The 14882-nt window shown below is 34.2% G+C and overlaps 1 protein-coding gene across 4 annotated transcripts in view; it reads left to right on the forward strand.

Annotated features, from left to right (window-relative positions):
* The window catches only part of EXOC2 (exocyst complex component 2), a 128910-nt gene that overhangs the window by 41847 nt on the left and 72181 nt on the right, over positions 1-14882 (forward strand). For all 4 annotated transcript variants that reach the window (XM_080340025.1, XM_080340026.1, XM_080340028.1 and 1 more), the window contains 5 exons: positions 5166-5246; positions 9139-9284; positions 9393-9474; positions 9975-10077; positions 12891-13009. In XM_080340025.1, the coding sequence (XP_080196151.1) occupies positions 5166-5246; positions 9139-9284; positions 9393-9474; positions 9975-10077; positions 12891-13009 (531 nt within the window). The remainder of the gene's footprint in view (positions 1-5165; positions 5247-9138; positions 9285-9392; positions 9475-9974; positions 10078-12890; positions 13010-14882) is intronic.

Consider the following 14882-nt stretch of genomic DNA (forward strand, 5'->3'; position numbering starts at 1 on the left):
TCTGTAAAACCTCCTTTCCTAGCACCATGCTTTAATATTTTTATTCATTTTAAGTATCTCATTTTTTTTTTCCCCACTGTGCTGAGTAAACAGCTTGAAAAAATGAACGCTAGAGAAACAAAACACAACAAGGCGATTAAAAACAATACGTTTACTTCAGTATTTTGTAATTTCTGCTTGAATTAGCAATGTTTACCAAAATAAAGCCAAGTTTGCCATGCAATTTGCAAAAATATCTAGAAATCTTAAAGGTAAAAACTTGACACAAACCAAACCAAAAAAACCTTAGTAGTATTGACTAATGGCCTTAGTTACAAACTTCAGGTTTTTTAGCTTCTCTTAGTGTAATGTATTACCAGCTCTGTTCAGGACACGCTGCCTTATGTGTTGTTTTTTGTTCATTATTTATAGTTATGCATTCCTGTTGAATCCATACATTTTTACCCTACGTAGGGGTGCTGTCCTCATCAATAGCCATCTTATGTTTTGTTCAAATTGTTGATCTTTCAATAAAGGAAACCAAAGGCATTTTTATTAATCTGTTGGCATAAATCCTGGAAGTGTGTTAACATGTGTTCTTCATCCCTCCATATCTCTGCCTGGGTGCCAGGTTCTTTATAGTTACCACATAAGATCTTCAGAAATAATTTGCTGAGTCGGGTTTTCCTTTTTTTGTATTCTTCCCCCTCCCCCCTTATTTTCTGCATCTGACTAAAAGGGTTTGATTCATTTCAGGTACTTTATTTTTCCTCTCTTTAACTATATTTATGTGGAAATAGGTAAGATTTTCAGGTCTACCAAATGCATTTCTAGCCATCTTCAATCAGAAAATAGCAGAAAACTTGCTTCTGTGTTAATTTGACCTGAGTTAGGCTGAGGAGGTTTTGAGAATACCACTCTTGGTGCCTATCTCAAAATGTGTTTTTAAAATGTCTAATAAGTAAATCAAGAATGAAATTTGCAAGTCAAAAACTGCACGATCCTGGCAAGTGTGGTTTAATTTGTTAGCTTTATGGTTGCCAAGTAGAAAACTGTATCCTTCCTTAGATTAAATAAAATAGTTTTCATCACAAGCAGCAATGTATTAATTGCAGTTTATTTTACTGCAAGGACTGTACGAAGGCTTATTTGCCAGATTTGAATTTGTATGTGTTTTGACCAAAAATAACCAATCCTGTAATATTTAGTCACAGTTTAGAGACTGTGAGCTCTAAACTTAGTCTCTTCACTATTATTAGTTAGTATCTCACTGCAGCTCTGAATTTTGCAAGCCTTTGAAATATTCTGACTTAGCTGGAAACTTGAACACTTATCGGTGAAGATAATACAAAATACAGTTAATTTTCTGTCCTTAGCTGAAGCATCTGGACCTGTCATTTCTATTTATTGTATGCTTCTCACAGTAGAGCTCCTCAATAATGGTAAACAGGCTCTCCTAAATTTCCAACTGCTGTTCCAACTTGTATAGCTTGTATTAGGTAAGTCCACAGTAACTGGCAATTCAAGAAAAATATCCTGTCCATCCTTTATTTCAGGTCTTCAAAGACCTAAATTTTTCTCCTTGCTCTTCTTACTGCAGCCAGTGATGAGTTGAGGATATGAAGTTGTGTTGAAGTTAATCTCCACTGCTGGCTACTCTGGGAGGTGTAGGGTGGGTTTCCACCTGCCCTTGGCCATCTGCTCCTTCTTCTTCCATTGTATTGCAGTGGTGCATCTGGGGCAAGATTTAGACAAGGTCACTGGTCAATAAAGAAAAATCTCTTACTTACTGAGTTAGTTTTCCACCAAATCATCGCATTATGGCTGCCCTGCAGCTGTTTGATTGCTAGGTCCAGTAAAAAGATGCCTGTGGGTGCATGAGAATGGGGATTGTCCCAAACAGCACCATCTCACCATTACATGGGTTTAGTGCTCTACGATAAAATAATAATTTGAGTATCTCTGGATTCCTTCCAGTCAGATTAGGTCTACGGCTATTTTTCTTGAGTGCACATAGTTTTGCTTGTCTAAACTTCTAACTTGGAGACTTCTTGTCTGGTCCACATGGAAGGGACGTGTACTTAGCTTTTTAAAAATCTGTTGATGCATACAAAGTAAGGTTAGACTTTCTGATAAAGTATTTTTCATAACATTTTTCCCTATGAAAACTTGAAACTTTATTTTTGTAACTCAACTTTGGTATTCATATGGATGTACTTATTGCAAAATCTGAATATGTGTAAAAATAGATTCTGTACACAAAGTAGCATGTTAAACAGGCAGAAAGATATACAGAAAATCCTATTGTGAGTAGAGAGTAGTTTAGGTAGGTCTACACTTCTTCAATATGTCCTAAAATGCTTCATTTTAGACAGTGGTTCAAAAATACCTTTTTGTTTACACTACCAGTTACATATGTTTAATATACCTCTATTGTTACTCCACAGTGCTTTCCACCTTTCTGGAAATTGATACCTTGTATTATTTTTATATTTTGTGCCATTGAGGTGTTTTTCTCTGCCTGAACACACCTATGAATTTGCTTAATGGAATTATTCTTCCTGGGTTTCCAATACCACTATTTCCAAGCTAAGAATTTAAAATACTTTATGCCAAGCTGCCAACTTTAAATTATACCAGTGTGAAAAAAATTCTGGTCTTCCATCTTCTAGAAAGAAAAGAAGGGAATAGTACTGATATTGTATATTCTTATCTAAAGGACATGAGAAAGAGAATTGCTTTGGAGATGTGTTTTAAAACTTTCAGGAAGTGGTTAATGATCAGGCAATTTCTAAATAAGCTGCTGTCAGTATAAAAAACTAGTTTATGACTTGGCATTTTTGAATGTGCTAACATGGTAAATCTTGGTTTTCAAAACTTCTTGTTCTGTACATTAAAGGAGGTCTTCATCGTGTTTGGCATATATTGGTGATAAAAGGTGCTTTGATGTAGAGATTTAGATGTTCCGTCTTGGAAATTCTTAGGTATGTCCCCTTCAGGAGTAACATTATGTAACAGTTCATTGGTCAGCAGTTAATGCTAGGTAATGAATAGTTCCAAAATACTAAATTTTTAAAATCTTTAAATATAGCTTAGTTTTTTATCCACATCCGTTTAGAAAGTATCTTTCAAAAATATGCTTTGTACAATATTTTCAGAATATTTAAATTCAAATCATTACACTTTGATGTGGTTCCAAAAGTACTTGCAATATTTGGTTTTATGTTATGGTTACTATTCTGATGAAATTGCCTTTCAGTATGCAACATGAATTGCAGTTTAGTAACTAGCTGCCTGTGACTGAAACCAATGTATATAAATGAAATAGTATCATTAAAACCTTTAATGTTTTTGTTATAAAGTTGTAGAGGTATTCTTGTAGGTAGTGTCATATATACAATATGTGCTATGGTTAACGACACACCATATTTTAAGATAGACCTCTGTTTCTTAAAATATGCAAGAACCTGTTTTAATTCATTTCATTTAAGTGTTGATTGGTTTAAGAAATATGGTGTCCTAAATTAGATTTATTTTTTCCCCTCTAATGACTTCAATAACAAAGACAAAAAGATGCTTTTGCCTTTTCAAAAAAGCAAAGCTGTTTTAAATTCTTTCTGCAGGATCCATTTGAAGGGTCAAACTTAGATATTTGAAAATAATAGAATTTTCCCTTTTTTTTTTTTTTTTTTTTTCCTTTTAAATCTCTCTCATCCCAAAACCAGTAGGTGCTGACATCTGAATGTGCACGTTATAGGCAGTTTGGGCTGTACTTTAGACTAGTTCGGGTACCACCCACTGAATTGAATTCCAGGTATCTCCTGGAGCACATTAGATATACTCATGGAATGCATCTTCTAGTTTTGTTTCGTCTTAAAAGAATACAGCTGAGGGACTCGGGTTGCTCTGCCATGCAAAGCAAAGCAAAACAAGATAAACCGGGACTACTGGGAAACTGGTTTCAAAACTGTATTTGTGTTTTGAGCTAAAATATATCATTGCTCACTTTCTTCAAAGCACTGAACATCACTGTTTTCAAGTGTAGCTTAGCTTCATTCTACTGAGAATCAGCAGGAAACTGTACGAGGTTTTTTTAGGGCCTTAATTTTGTCTGAAGCTACAGGAACTGATGACTATTTCATAGAGAGGATTTTAAATATGTTAACAGATTGAAAATTTAAAATGCAAATAATATTTTAAAAATTGTTTCATGTATAATCTATACATGTATACAGAAATGCTACCTTCAAAAAAAATCTATATGATCTATGCTGGTTGTACTGTACAGAGAGGAAGAGGGAAGGAAGAGTGTGTAGGAGAGAGTGAGTAGAAGAAAGGAGTATCTACACTCCATTTACTGTTTCTATTTCCAGAGTGGTATGGTGTAGTTAAGGTATGCTGGTAAATCGCCCTCTTCCTGAAAAACAAGCTATAATAAACCAACAATTTAATGCTGATACTACACATTTCATGTCCTTTAGTAATATGATGTGGAAACGAGTTGAGGCTCTTGGCATTTTAGGACAGGAAAAAATAGCATCTTCAAAAAAGAAAAAAAAAAGGCAAGCTCTCCTCCATTTTCATATGGTTTTGAGCAAAGGCACTGTGATGCTTCTATGTAATGCAGTGTGTTGCAACAAGATACTCATAAATTGCGTGTTTTGAGAGTACATTTCTATTGATGCAAGCAACTGGTGAGGGGAGGGTTTTAGCACTTGATTTTGGGATTATCCAAATTCCCCATGACTCTTTTTACCCTTTAATTATTGCTAATCTCTTTTTGGTGAGATCAGTGTAAAAACTTTGCTCTACAAAGCCGAAGTATTTTGTTTTAATGATGCTTTTTAAAATACTAAATTGAATTAACATTTGTACTGCGTGATTGCTAATTGGGATTGTTCTTTCCATGTGTTGCCTCTTTTTTTTTTTTCCTTGAGCATTAGTGTCTTGTTCAAGAAGATACAGGAAGTCTGTGTTAAAGTAATGGTTAAAATTCTGCAATGTCTGGCTCTAAGCCCTGTCCTCCACTAGACTCTGCTGCCATGAAGCATGTTTGTATTTTTTATGTCTAACAAGAAAAATAACACTTTATTTTTAATTTGTAAAATGTTTAAAAGTGTCACTTTGATGTAATGTATTCCCACCTATTAAAATGTTCTGCATTTTAACTAGACACTTTATTCCAGCAATCCATCAAAAACTGGAAGCGGATGGAACGGAAAAAGTAGAAGGATCCATGACGCAAAAACTGGAGAATGTTCTGAACAGTAAGTTTTGTCCTTCCAGCAGCAACTATTTATGGACTTCAGACTTTCTAACAAGCTTTACTATATTCCCAGGAATATGGTGAAAAGTAGAAAATGGTACAGTGTCTCCTACCTGTTTCTATCTGATGGCAGTGATTTCAGGGTGTGATAGTACACCTTTTGAAATAAGTAGCAGCTTTTGCCAGGACTTTCAGCAATGTTTGTGATAATAAAGAAAATAAATACCAAAATAAAGATGTTCTAGAGCATTTACTTGAAATGAATTTTGGTGGCATCTCAATTTTGAATGGAGAAAGAAAACAGGAGCTGTATGGATAGTCAGAACTGTAGAAGGATGAGCAAAGCTAAATACCAGGATTGTAAGAAGTCTGAGCAAAAGAGGTAAAAAAAAAAAAAGCTGTTTGCAATAACAAGGTCTGTTAACAGAATCTTTATCACTTAATGTGCTGCCATTTAGACTACTTGGAATTAACATTCTTTTAAGAAACTTTGAAAAGCTGTCAGTTATTTCTTTACTGTTTCTCTGTATTAACTGTAAGGTTGCATTGAGAGAGATGGCTTGAATTTGCTGCACGTCGGTATGTGTTTCATCAGATCAAAAAATTTACTTTTTTTTTCATTCTGGGATTTCTGCCAAGATAATTTTACTTTGTTTCATTGTGATTTTTTTCACAGAGGAAGGGATGTTTCCCTTAGTGCTGTATCAATAAGCAGGAATGACATGCAGATAGCTGACTCAGTGTTGGAAAGTCTGAGTGTGTTTTATGAAATCAAGAAAGTGACATGGAAGTTCACTGTTTTTCTTCTCTTGTATGAAGAAAGCAGTGACTGTATGTGTGTTTTTGTATGGGGAGCACAAAGAAAGCAGGGGGTGTGTGAACAGCGCTAGCTCTTTTCAGTAGAGATTCATTAATGCTCACAATAAAGGTGTAGCTTGAACATTGTTATTCCCCGATCTTGTTGTCTGGAATGCAAAAAACCCAAGCACACACAAAAAAACCTCTCACGCACATTATATATAAAGACTAACGTGTCTCTGTGTGTGCAGAATATTTGATACATATAGAACAGGAGAAAAAAAGCATTTGCTGAAATTTGCCGGTGCAATCCACAATGCTCTGTGTTCTGTATTTGTGCTATGTCGTGCACCAGGCACAGATTCCTTGGAGAGCACTTTCCCTTTGACAAAATTGGATGACATATTTTAAATTAAAAAGCAAGATTTTAGGTCTGTGACATTTTCCTACACGCTAACATGAGACATACCTACCTATAATAGCTGTTTAGTTTGATAAATGGTGGCTAAAATCTGTATGCAGATAATGCAGACTGTCTTTTTCAAGCTGGATCTATAGAGGAACTTGTGCCAGGAGCTTCAGAGTGGTATTATATTAAGTTTGGTTCTGTTGTGAAAAGAATTGGCCCCTTTTCCTCTTGATACTTTGCAAGTCATGATGGGTGGGAGGGAAGTAGGAATACAAGGATTTAAAAAGAGTAAATAATATTATGCAAAGTAGTTCAGGATCAAAGCTTTGTTTCTTGTCTGACCATTGAAAAGCTTCTATAATCCATGAGTAACAGGACCTGCTTTCAAAAATGACTTCAAGTCTGTAGTTGAATTTTACATTTACTGTAAGTGCATATTTTGAGAGACAATTGGCATTGTGAGCTTGATTACAAACTCCAAAGAATAAGGATGTTTTTCGTGGCATCCGAATGTGTGTTAAGAGTGTGCCAAATTATTGGATTGAAATAGCAGGGGTTACTAGAAGCATGGTCTAGTGTTATAGGCAAAATTATAAACATTTAGAGTTTTTGCTAAATTTAATTGCTAAACAAGCTATTATTTATAAAAAGTATATGGTGTGCTATAATGAATTTCATGAAGAATTGTATCTTAAAGGAGGTCAATCAAATTCCATTATGTGGTGGTTCTGTAATGTTCTATGAAAGACAACTGTTGGATAACAAGAGCTTTATTTTGAAGTAAAAAAAAATGCACATAGAAGATAAATCATCTGTTTTGAAAACATCATTAGTCAATATAGGACCTGAGTTTTTATCCGTGGACTTTATTTAGGTTTAGATTATTTGTCAGTAATCAAGATACAAAGACTGTTAATGTAGAAAGGATGTAAAGGCGTGAGGAGGGAAGAAAATGTATAATATTTTTTAAAGTCTAAAAAGGCAGACCTATTTTCCATGAAGTACTGAATTTCATTAATTTCATTAATTTGATATATTTCAATTTCCATGTAAAACAGAAAAAAGCGCCCGTAGAAAAAAAGTAAAATAATTCACTTGACTTGAGGATTTCTATAGGAAATTAATTAATGAAGAGATGAATGTGTGTAGTTTTAAACTAAAGATGGAAATCATTGTGCTATTCCTGCAGTTATGAACTGCCTTTTAAAAACATTTGCATTGAATTAAAAAAAAATGAGTTGAGAATATAACTTTAATTCCCAGATAGGGGACATTGCTTCTTGGCTGTTAAAAGTATGGACAAGAAACATATGAATTCTAACAAAAAAAAAAAAAAGAACGTGTCACTTACTAGAAGGATTTACCAAACAAGCATTTATCATAATCTCAAGAGAAAAATTGTACTTTATCAGTGGTCTCTATTTAAATATCCAGCTAGCTGTTTTCATTGTGTATTTCTCCTTAATGGATTAAAGTAATCTATGCTAAATAGTATGCAGCAGAAATAGCTATCCTGACAAAACTTTTTTTACTTCAAGGCTTCAAAATTTCAACAAAGTTTAAACATTATTTAGATATAACAATTATTTTACAAAGACTACTTTTAACATGAGCAGGCCACCCACAGTGTTGAGTAGAGAAAATGGCATGCAAGCCACCCAGTGAGACTGATGTAATTTTTTTCATCTTTGCTTAAAGTATAGTCACTAGACCAGATAAAGTAGAAACTTCTACATGCAATGATCAAAAAGGTTAAAACAGTTCCACTTCTCTTTTTTTTTTTTTTTGTTAATTAAAAATAAGTCACAAGTTGAAAATGCAAATATTTGCATGCATTGTAAATCTTCCCTACTATAAATTCAATTGTATTATTCTGTGTTAAGAAATTATCCATATTACAAAATAGAATGCTTTTTAGTCTGCATAGAAAAGGTTTTAAGGCTATATTTAATGTACTTACTCAAGAGTATTCCCAGATAGTATAGAAACTTAACTGCCTGAAATGGTTGACCAAGGCTTGATCCTGTATGCGATGATGCCAGTAAGACTTTTAAAGAAATGTGAAGACAATTTGTATTCGTTCTATTGTTCTATTTGTATTCGTGACCAGCTAGTTAGATTTTTTTTTTTTCTGTTATGCTATTGTCTGTGATTTAATCATGGGTACTTCTAAGTGACTCACTTAAATATAAAATGTTGTTAATGATTTTGAAGACTTAATTTGAAAACACAAAACCGGTGTTTGCAAAAGCCTGTGATAACTCTTAAAGCTATGACATTAATTTATGAAATTATACTTTTGTGAAAAAAAAAAACCCAAAAACAAAAAACACCTTTCTATGGCTTTTTTCCATATCCTGAGATGCATAATTTAGTTGTAAAATGTGGATCTGGAGCCAAAGCAAACTAAAATATCTGCAGCAAAGTTAAGCATTTGAAATAGGAAAGAGTGATTGTTTTTAATTGCACAGAGGTCTTACCACATTAAAATGCTAAGTGGTTCACTTGGAAATAGTATTTCATCAGTTGTAAAATGTTAACACAGTTGAACTAAACTATAGAAATGTAGCAATAATTACTCATTTGCTCTTAAAAAAGTTGAATGACTCATTAAAATGAGGAAAATATGTATGTCATTTGAACTAATTACTTACTCTTTCTCTTATTTTTGTCCTTTTTAAAATAGGAGCCAGTAACACAGCAGATACTTTATTCCAGGAAGTTCTGGGTCGCAAGGATAAAGCTGATTCAACGAGGAATGCACTTAATGTTCTTCAACGTTTTAAATTTCTTTTCAACCTTCCTTTGAATATTGAAAGAAATATCCAGAAGGTATAATCCTTTAAAAATACTTTGCTATTTGCTCAAATTAGTCTGTTGCCCTTTTCTTTACAAATATAAATGTTTGTTCTTTGTGTGTTTTGTTTTGTTTTTTTTAAGGGTGATTATGATGTAGTTATTAATGACTACGAAAAAGCCAAGTCACTCTTCGGAAAGACAGAGGTTCAGGTATTCAAAAAATGTAAGATTATTTTGCCTCTTTTCTTTTTTTTCAACTTAAAGGCTAAAAAGCACATAGTAGTCTAAATAACTTTATGTGAGTTTTATTAAGGATTTTAATCCATAAAAGTTATGGATCTTTAGGAACCAATTACTCTAAACAATATTTCTGGCAAGTATTCTGAGTGAAGTATATAAAGCAGAACATGAAATCATAGACAATTTTATTTATTTGTTAATGCTTGGTATTAACTGTACATAAAAAAAAGAAGTTACAGTGATTAAAATGTGTCTTTAGGTATCTTTCACTGGCATATTGTTGGAAAGACTTGGAAGTCCAGTTTTCTTGTTTTGTAGAACTGTCGTATACAAGATTTTCAGATGTGGCTTGTTATAAAATGAGCTATATTGATTTCCAGATTAACTCTAGAAGTGTCTGATGTCCTAGAAAAATAACACAGTTTTCAGTTCCTAGCCCTGCTGAAGGCACATATTGGATTTATTTCCCCTCCCTGCCTCTAGATTATGCTGAAGTTGAAACCAGAATTGAAGCTTTAAGAGAACTTCTATTGGATAAGCTGCTTGAAACTCCATCAACGTTACATGATCAAAAACGTTATATAAGGTAATAATCTGACTAGTGTCTTCATCAGACATATCATGTTAGATGTGTATTTAAATCTGTTTCCTAAATAGGGTAGTAACTATTTTTACTGTGGTTTAAATACTAATTTTAAAGCTGTAAGTGGAGAATTTAAGATGTTATGATTATATAAATAATGGCAGTGGATTGGTACTCCTGAGTCAGATAATGAGGTTTTAATCCAAACTGCCATTTAAATTTGGTTTTGGCTCTTTTACTACTCAGTCTAAATAGTGTAGTTCATTTATACTTCATGAACACGAAGCAGTTCCCCAGTTTTCACTGAAATTCCTAGATTTTCTGCCATTCACAAAGCCGAAGTCTGTTGTAGGCCTAGTGACATGAGTTGACTGGACCTTCTTCTACTGGTAGACCTTAACTTGCTTTACAGTCCTTGAACTCAAACTTTACAGTGTTCTGGAACAAGTGATGGCTTTACTTGGGGAGCTTTTGAGTTTTGGATGTTACTAGGGCTCCTAGTGTGGCTTGACATTCTGAGTGCTTTTTTCAGTTGTCTTAAAAGATGTTGGCCAAATATGCTGCATGTGAAGCATTCTTAAAATTCGAACACTCATGTGAGGTCTTCAGTGTTTTGTATACTCACCAGGCACTGTTGAACATAAGTGTGGAATTGATATATTAGGTCCCTTTGTGTTAGTTTATGAAGACAATGGCAGTGTACATTTATGTAGAGTGCTTCTCATTCTTCTGAGTGCTATATAAATAGTGCCCATTTATTGGAATTGTGTTTTAAGGTGAGTAGTTAAGCATTTTGTATCTCTGAAGGAGACACTACTATTTCCTTTCTATGTCAGTCTTGAAAACCTTAAAGAGCAGCTTCTTTATCTAAGCCAAGTCTTATGATCTCTTCTAAGCGTTCTTTGGAAGAATCAGAGTTGAATAGGTGTTTGATTATGAGTTTATTGTTTGTGGGGGTTTTGTTTGTTTGTTTGTGGGGGGTTTTGTTTGTTTGGTTTTTGGTTATTGTAGTTTTTCTCTAGGCCCCTTACCTTGAAGTATTGAGTCTTTAACTATATCCCAGCCTACGACAAAGCAGACTGTGTTAATGTAACTACCAAATGTATTTCCACATGTAAAATAATATAATGCAGGAGAGCAGGGAGTAGACAATTGTCAAACAATTTATTTCTAATGAATTAACAGAATGCCAGCATACAAAGCAATTGAATTAGTTTCACTACTTCAGATATGCTAATGTGTGCTAGCAGTGTAAATTTTCTGGAGGCAAAGTGTGAAGAAAACTTCCTTCAGAGCACTTCAGCTAAGAGGAAATTAATAAAACCCTAATTGTAAAATTATTTGCATAAACCCTGCTATTTTTATGATGGTTTTTCTTCCTTTATATGTTTGGTTTGTATGTCTCCAATGTCTAAGACTGAGCAAGACCCAAAATACTGTGGTTTTACCCCTCAGATGCTCAATGTTTATCTTTATAATTAGACTTCAATTCATATTTTCGTCTCACTTTATTCTGGTATTTACACTGATAAGTATTTTATACTGTTCACAAACAGTTTACAATATCACTTAACAGCCAAGTAGATGTGTTTTTTCTAAGACCAGTGTTATTTTTCTTTTTTTTTTTTTTTTAATTTTGTGTCTAAGCAAAGCATAAAGTCCCCCTTAACAATGAGGAAGGACTTGAGCTCCTGATTTATAAATGTCACCCTGTCCAAATGGTGGGTTGTGTCATGTTCTTATCCATTCAACCAGTCCTATGTTGACAGTTTATTTTTTGTTCAAGTGATGCACACAGATCTCAAATAAGAATTTTGCAACACGGTCCTAATTAAAATTAGGCATTATTGTAGTAATGCAGCTTTTGTGAAGAAGTTAAACATTCCCTACACTGTTTAAAATAATAAATAAGTCTACTTCACCTTCAGCATCTTGAATTTTTGAATCTGCCCTCAGTCTCATTAATGCAGAATGGAAAGGAGCGCATTAAATAGTATAGCAGATACTGCTTTTTGAAAATACTCTTTTGAAAGTACTGTTCTCAGATAGTGTTGAATGCCAAATGTTAGCCTGTAATACTTCTATGTTCCCTTCAAAATCGCAACAGCTGGTTGCTAATACTCCTCTTTCCCCAAAGACAGAGGGTGTTTTGCTTCTGCTTATTAGAAGCCCCAATTCTTTTCATTATCTCTCCTTCCCTCTTTTTTCCCAGACCGTTTGCACATCCTAATGGGAAAAAAACCAAGAACAACAAAAACAAAACAAAACAAAAAAACCCACACCCACAAAACAAAACACCACACTAGGATCTTGGTTTACATTTGTTAGTGCATGTGTGTGCTTAATGAGCTGCCAAAAATTAATATCTTCTCTGTTTACTTGGTAAGGTTATGTGGTGATACAATCAGGAGATATAAAACAGGAAAAAAATACCATATTTTATGTGCTTGAGATGTCATCATTGATTCCAAGTGAGACATGCAGTACTGAACTGCAGCCTTGGCAGATAAGAGCTTGGTTTGCCGAGTACTTTACTAGAGCCACACGGAAAATACATATTAATGTGCTATTAAATATACATGAATTTGTTTATTTCCACAAGTTTTTTTGATGTAATTTTGCTACGCTATATGAAGAATAGAGCATGCAAAGCTTGTGTTTGCATTGGGTATGAGTGTATCTTAACAATTCTTGAATTTTAAAACTAAGTTAAAAAAAAAAAAAGAAAAAGTAGTTTCTAATACATCTTTGGTCTGTTTTAATGAGGCCTTCAGTGTGTCAAGTCAGAACTGTGATTTTTGGACTGGGTTTTACAGATATCTTTCAGATCTTCATGCGCCTGGGGACCCTGCTTGGCAGTGCATTGGTGCTCAACATCAGTGGATTCTGCAGCTCATGCACAACTGTAAGGAGAGCTATGTTAAAGAACAAAAAGGCAAGGATATATTTTTGTTTTATGCATATATATATGTGACACTTTGGAATTTGGCATTGCCTTTTATTTGACGAGTTTTAGTGTATGAATGATATGGGGGGTTTTTCCCCTCCATTTTGATAGCTTTTTACGAAGTTGAATACAGACTTGTATTTTTTTCTTTATTCTATTATAAAAACAAAACAGCAGTTGGACTTTTCTTTTTGTTTAACTTACAACTTTTAAGCTCTTTACATGGGAAAAGCATTAAATTTCAATCATCTGAAGTTGACTGTCCTTTTGAAATTCTTCTTTGAGGTCATATGAAGTTTGGATTGTTGTCTGAATATGCCAGTTAGATTTCTTTGTCACAAGATATGCCATTAGTATATGGATATGTAGGACATTGGGGCATAGTGGAATAATCTGTATTTTCTTGACATGTAGTGTTTCTTGTTCTTTGTTCATGTGCAGTTTCAAAATTCAGGCTACACTGTTCAGACACAGACCTCGGAGTTGGACAAATTGAATATTTAGACAGGTTATATTAAGACCAATATGAATACTTAGTTGTATTCTGTCTTTGACTTTGCCAGTGTTGCTCCCTAAAGAAATGTGCACTTGTAGCTATTGCTTTTGGGTGTGGTAGCAATTTAGCTACCAGTTAACATGGTCTGTTACGTTAGAGTATTTTCAAAAGGGAGTAGATGAGAGGCTATTGGCCTGGCATTTCCAGTAGTAAAATCTGAAAACTCGATTTTTAAATTAGAAAATCACGAGTAATGCCTTATTTCTCCAGAACTCTTAATGAGTTTGCTGGTATTTCTGAAATGAGTAGGCATATTGGAATCTGGTCTCTCTTGGCTTATAGGTAACTCCCATGTTTACTACTAGTGTGTGTGTATCCCAAACCAAATAAGGTGTTCTCTTCTGAGAAACCACAGAAACCTTACAGAGTTGGAACTGCTGCAGAAATGTGCTGTAAAATTGCTGCAAGAGGCTTAAACTCTTGTTAGCAGAGGTTGTGTCATCAGGTATAGAGTTCACAGGGTGCATCATATATGACAGTGATGTCAGTACGTTTTGGCTTAAAGCACTTACCAACCGTCTTTGTTCCACAACATGACGTGGAGTCCTGTGGGACCAGCTGGAACACCAGATTGGTTTCTTGGTCTTCTGGTCAAAATTCAGAATGTTTTCAAAACCTCCCCACCTTCTCTCCTCGGCAAAACCCTGAGCTGTGACCACCACCACCCACCAACATAACAGCTGTCAGGAGCAAAACTCTCAAAAATAGCTGTGGTTAACAGTTCTAAGCTTGCTTTTTCTCTGTTCACTTGCAAATTGTTATATAGCCATCTCTCAGCTTCTTAGCAAGAAAAACAGGGGCATGAGGATACTAAGTGCTTCAGACCTTTTTGTTGTAGTGCTCTATATAATTTTGAAGTGCATGCTCCAGTAAATGAATGGAAAACGTGTATAAATTCCTAGGCTTGCCTTGAAAATCTCAACCAGTGTGGTGTTTTTCTTGCAACAAATCTGATTACCTCAGCCTTAATATCAAAGGGGCTATTATGTTAGCAGCTTTTTTTGGCTCACAGAAGAGGGAATTTAAATAACTTGAATGCCCGGTAAAAGTATGTATGAATAGTTAATAGTTAGTGCATATATGAAACAAATACTAATATATTATCACTTCTATTAAAGAACTCATCAAATTTCAGTAGTTTTCTTCCAGCCTTTTATGTGATCATTACTAATGTAGTTTTAGGATACATTGTAAAATATTCAATAATTGATCTTAGTTGATAGAATTTCTCACTTAGTATCTGGTAGGACAAAGGGAGGTTGCTGAATGTGTTTTTTTCCTTTCCATAGATCTTTAATTTTGGCA

The sequence above is a fragment of the Nesoenas mayeri genome, assembly GCF_963082525.1.
Source record: "Nesoenas mayeri genome assembly, chromosome: 2".
Classification (NCBI taxonomy): Eukaryota; Metazoa; Chordata; class Aves; order Columbiformes; family Columbidae; genus Nesoenas; species Nesoenas mayeri.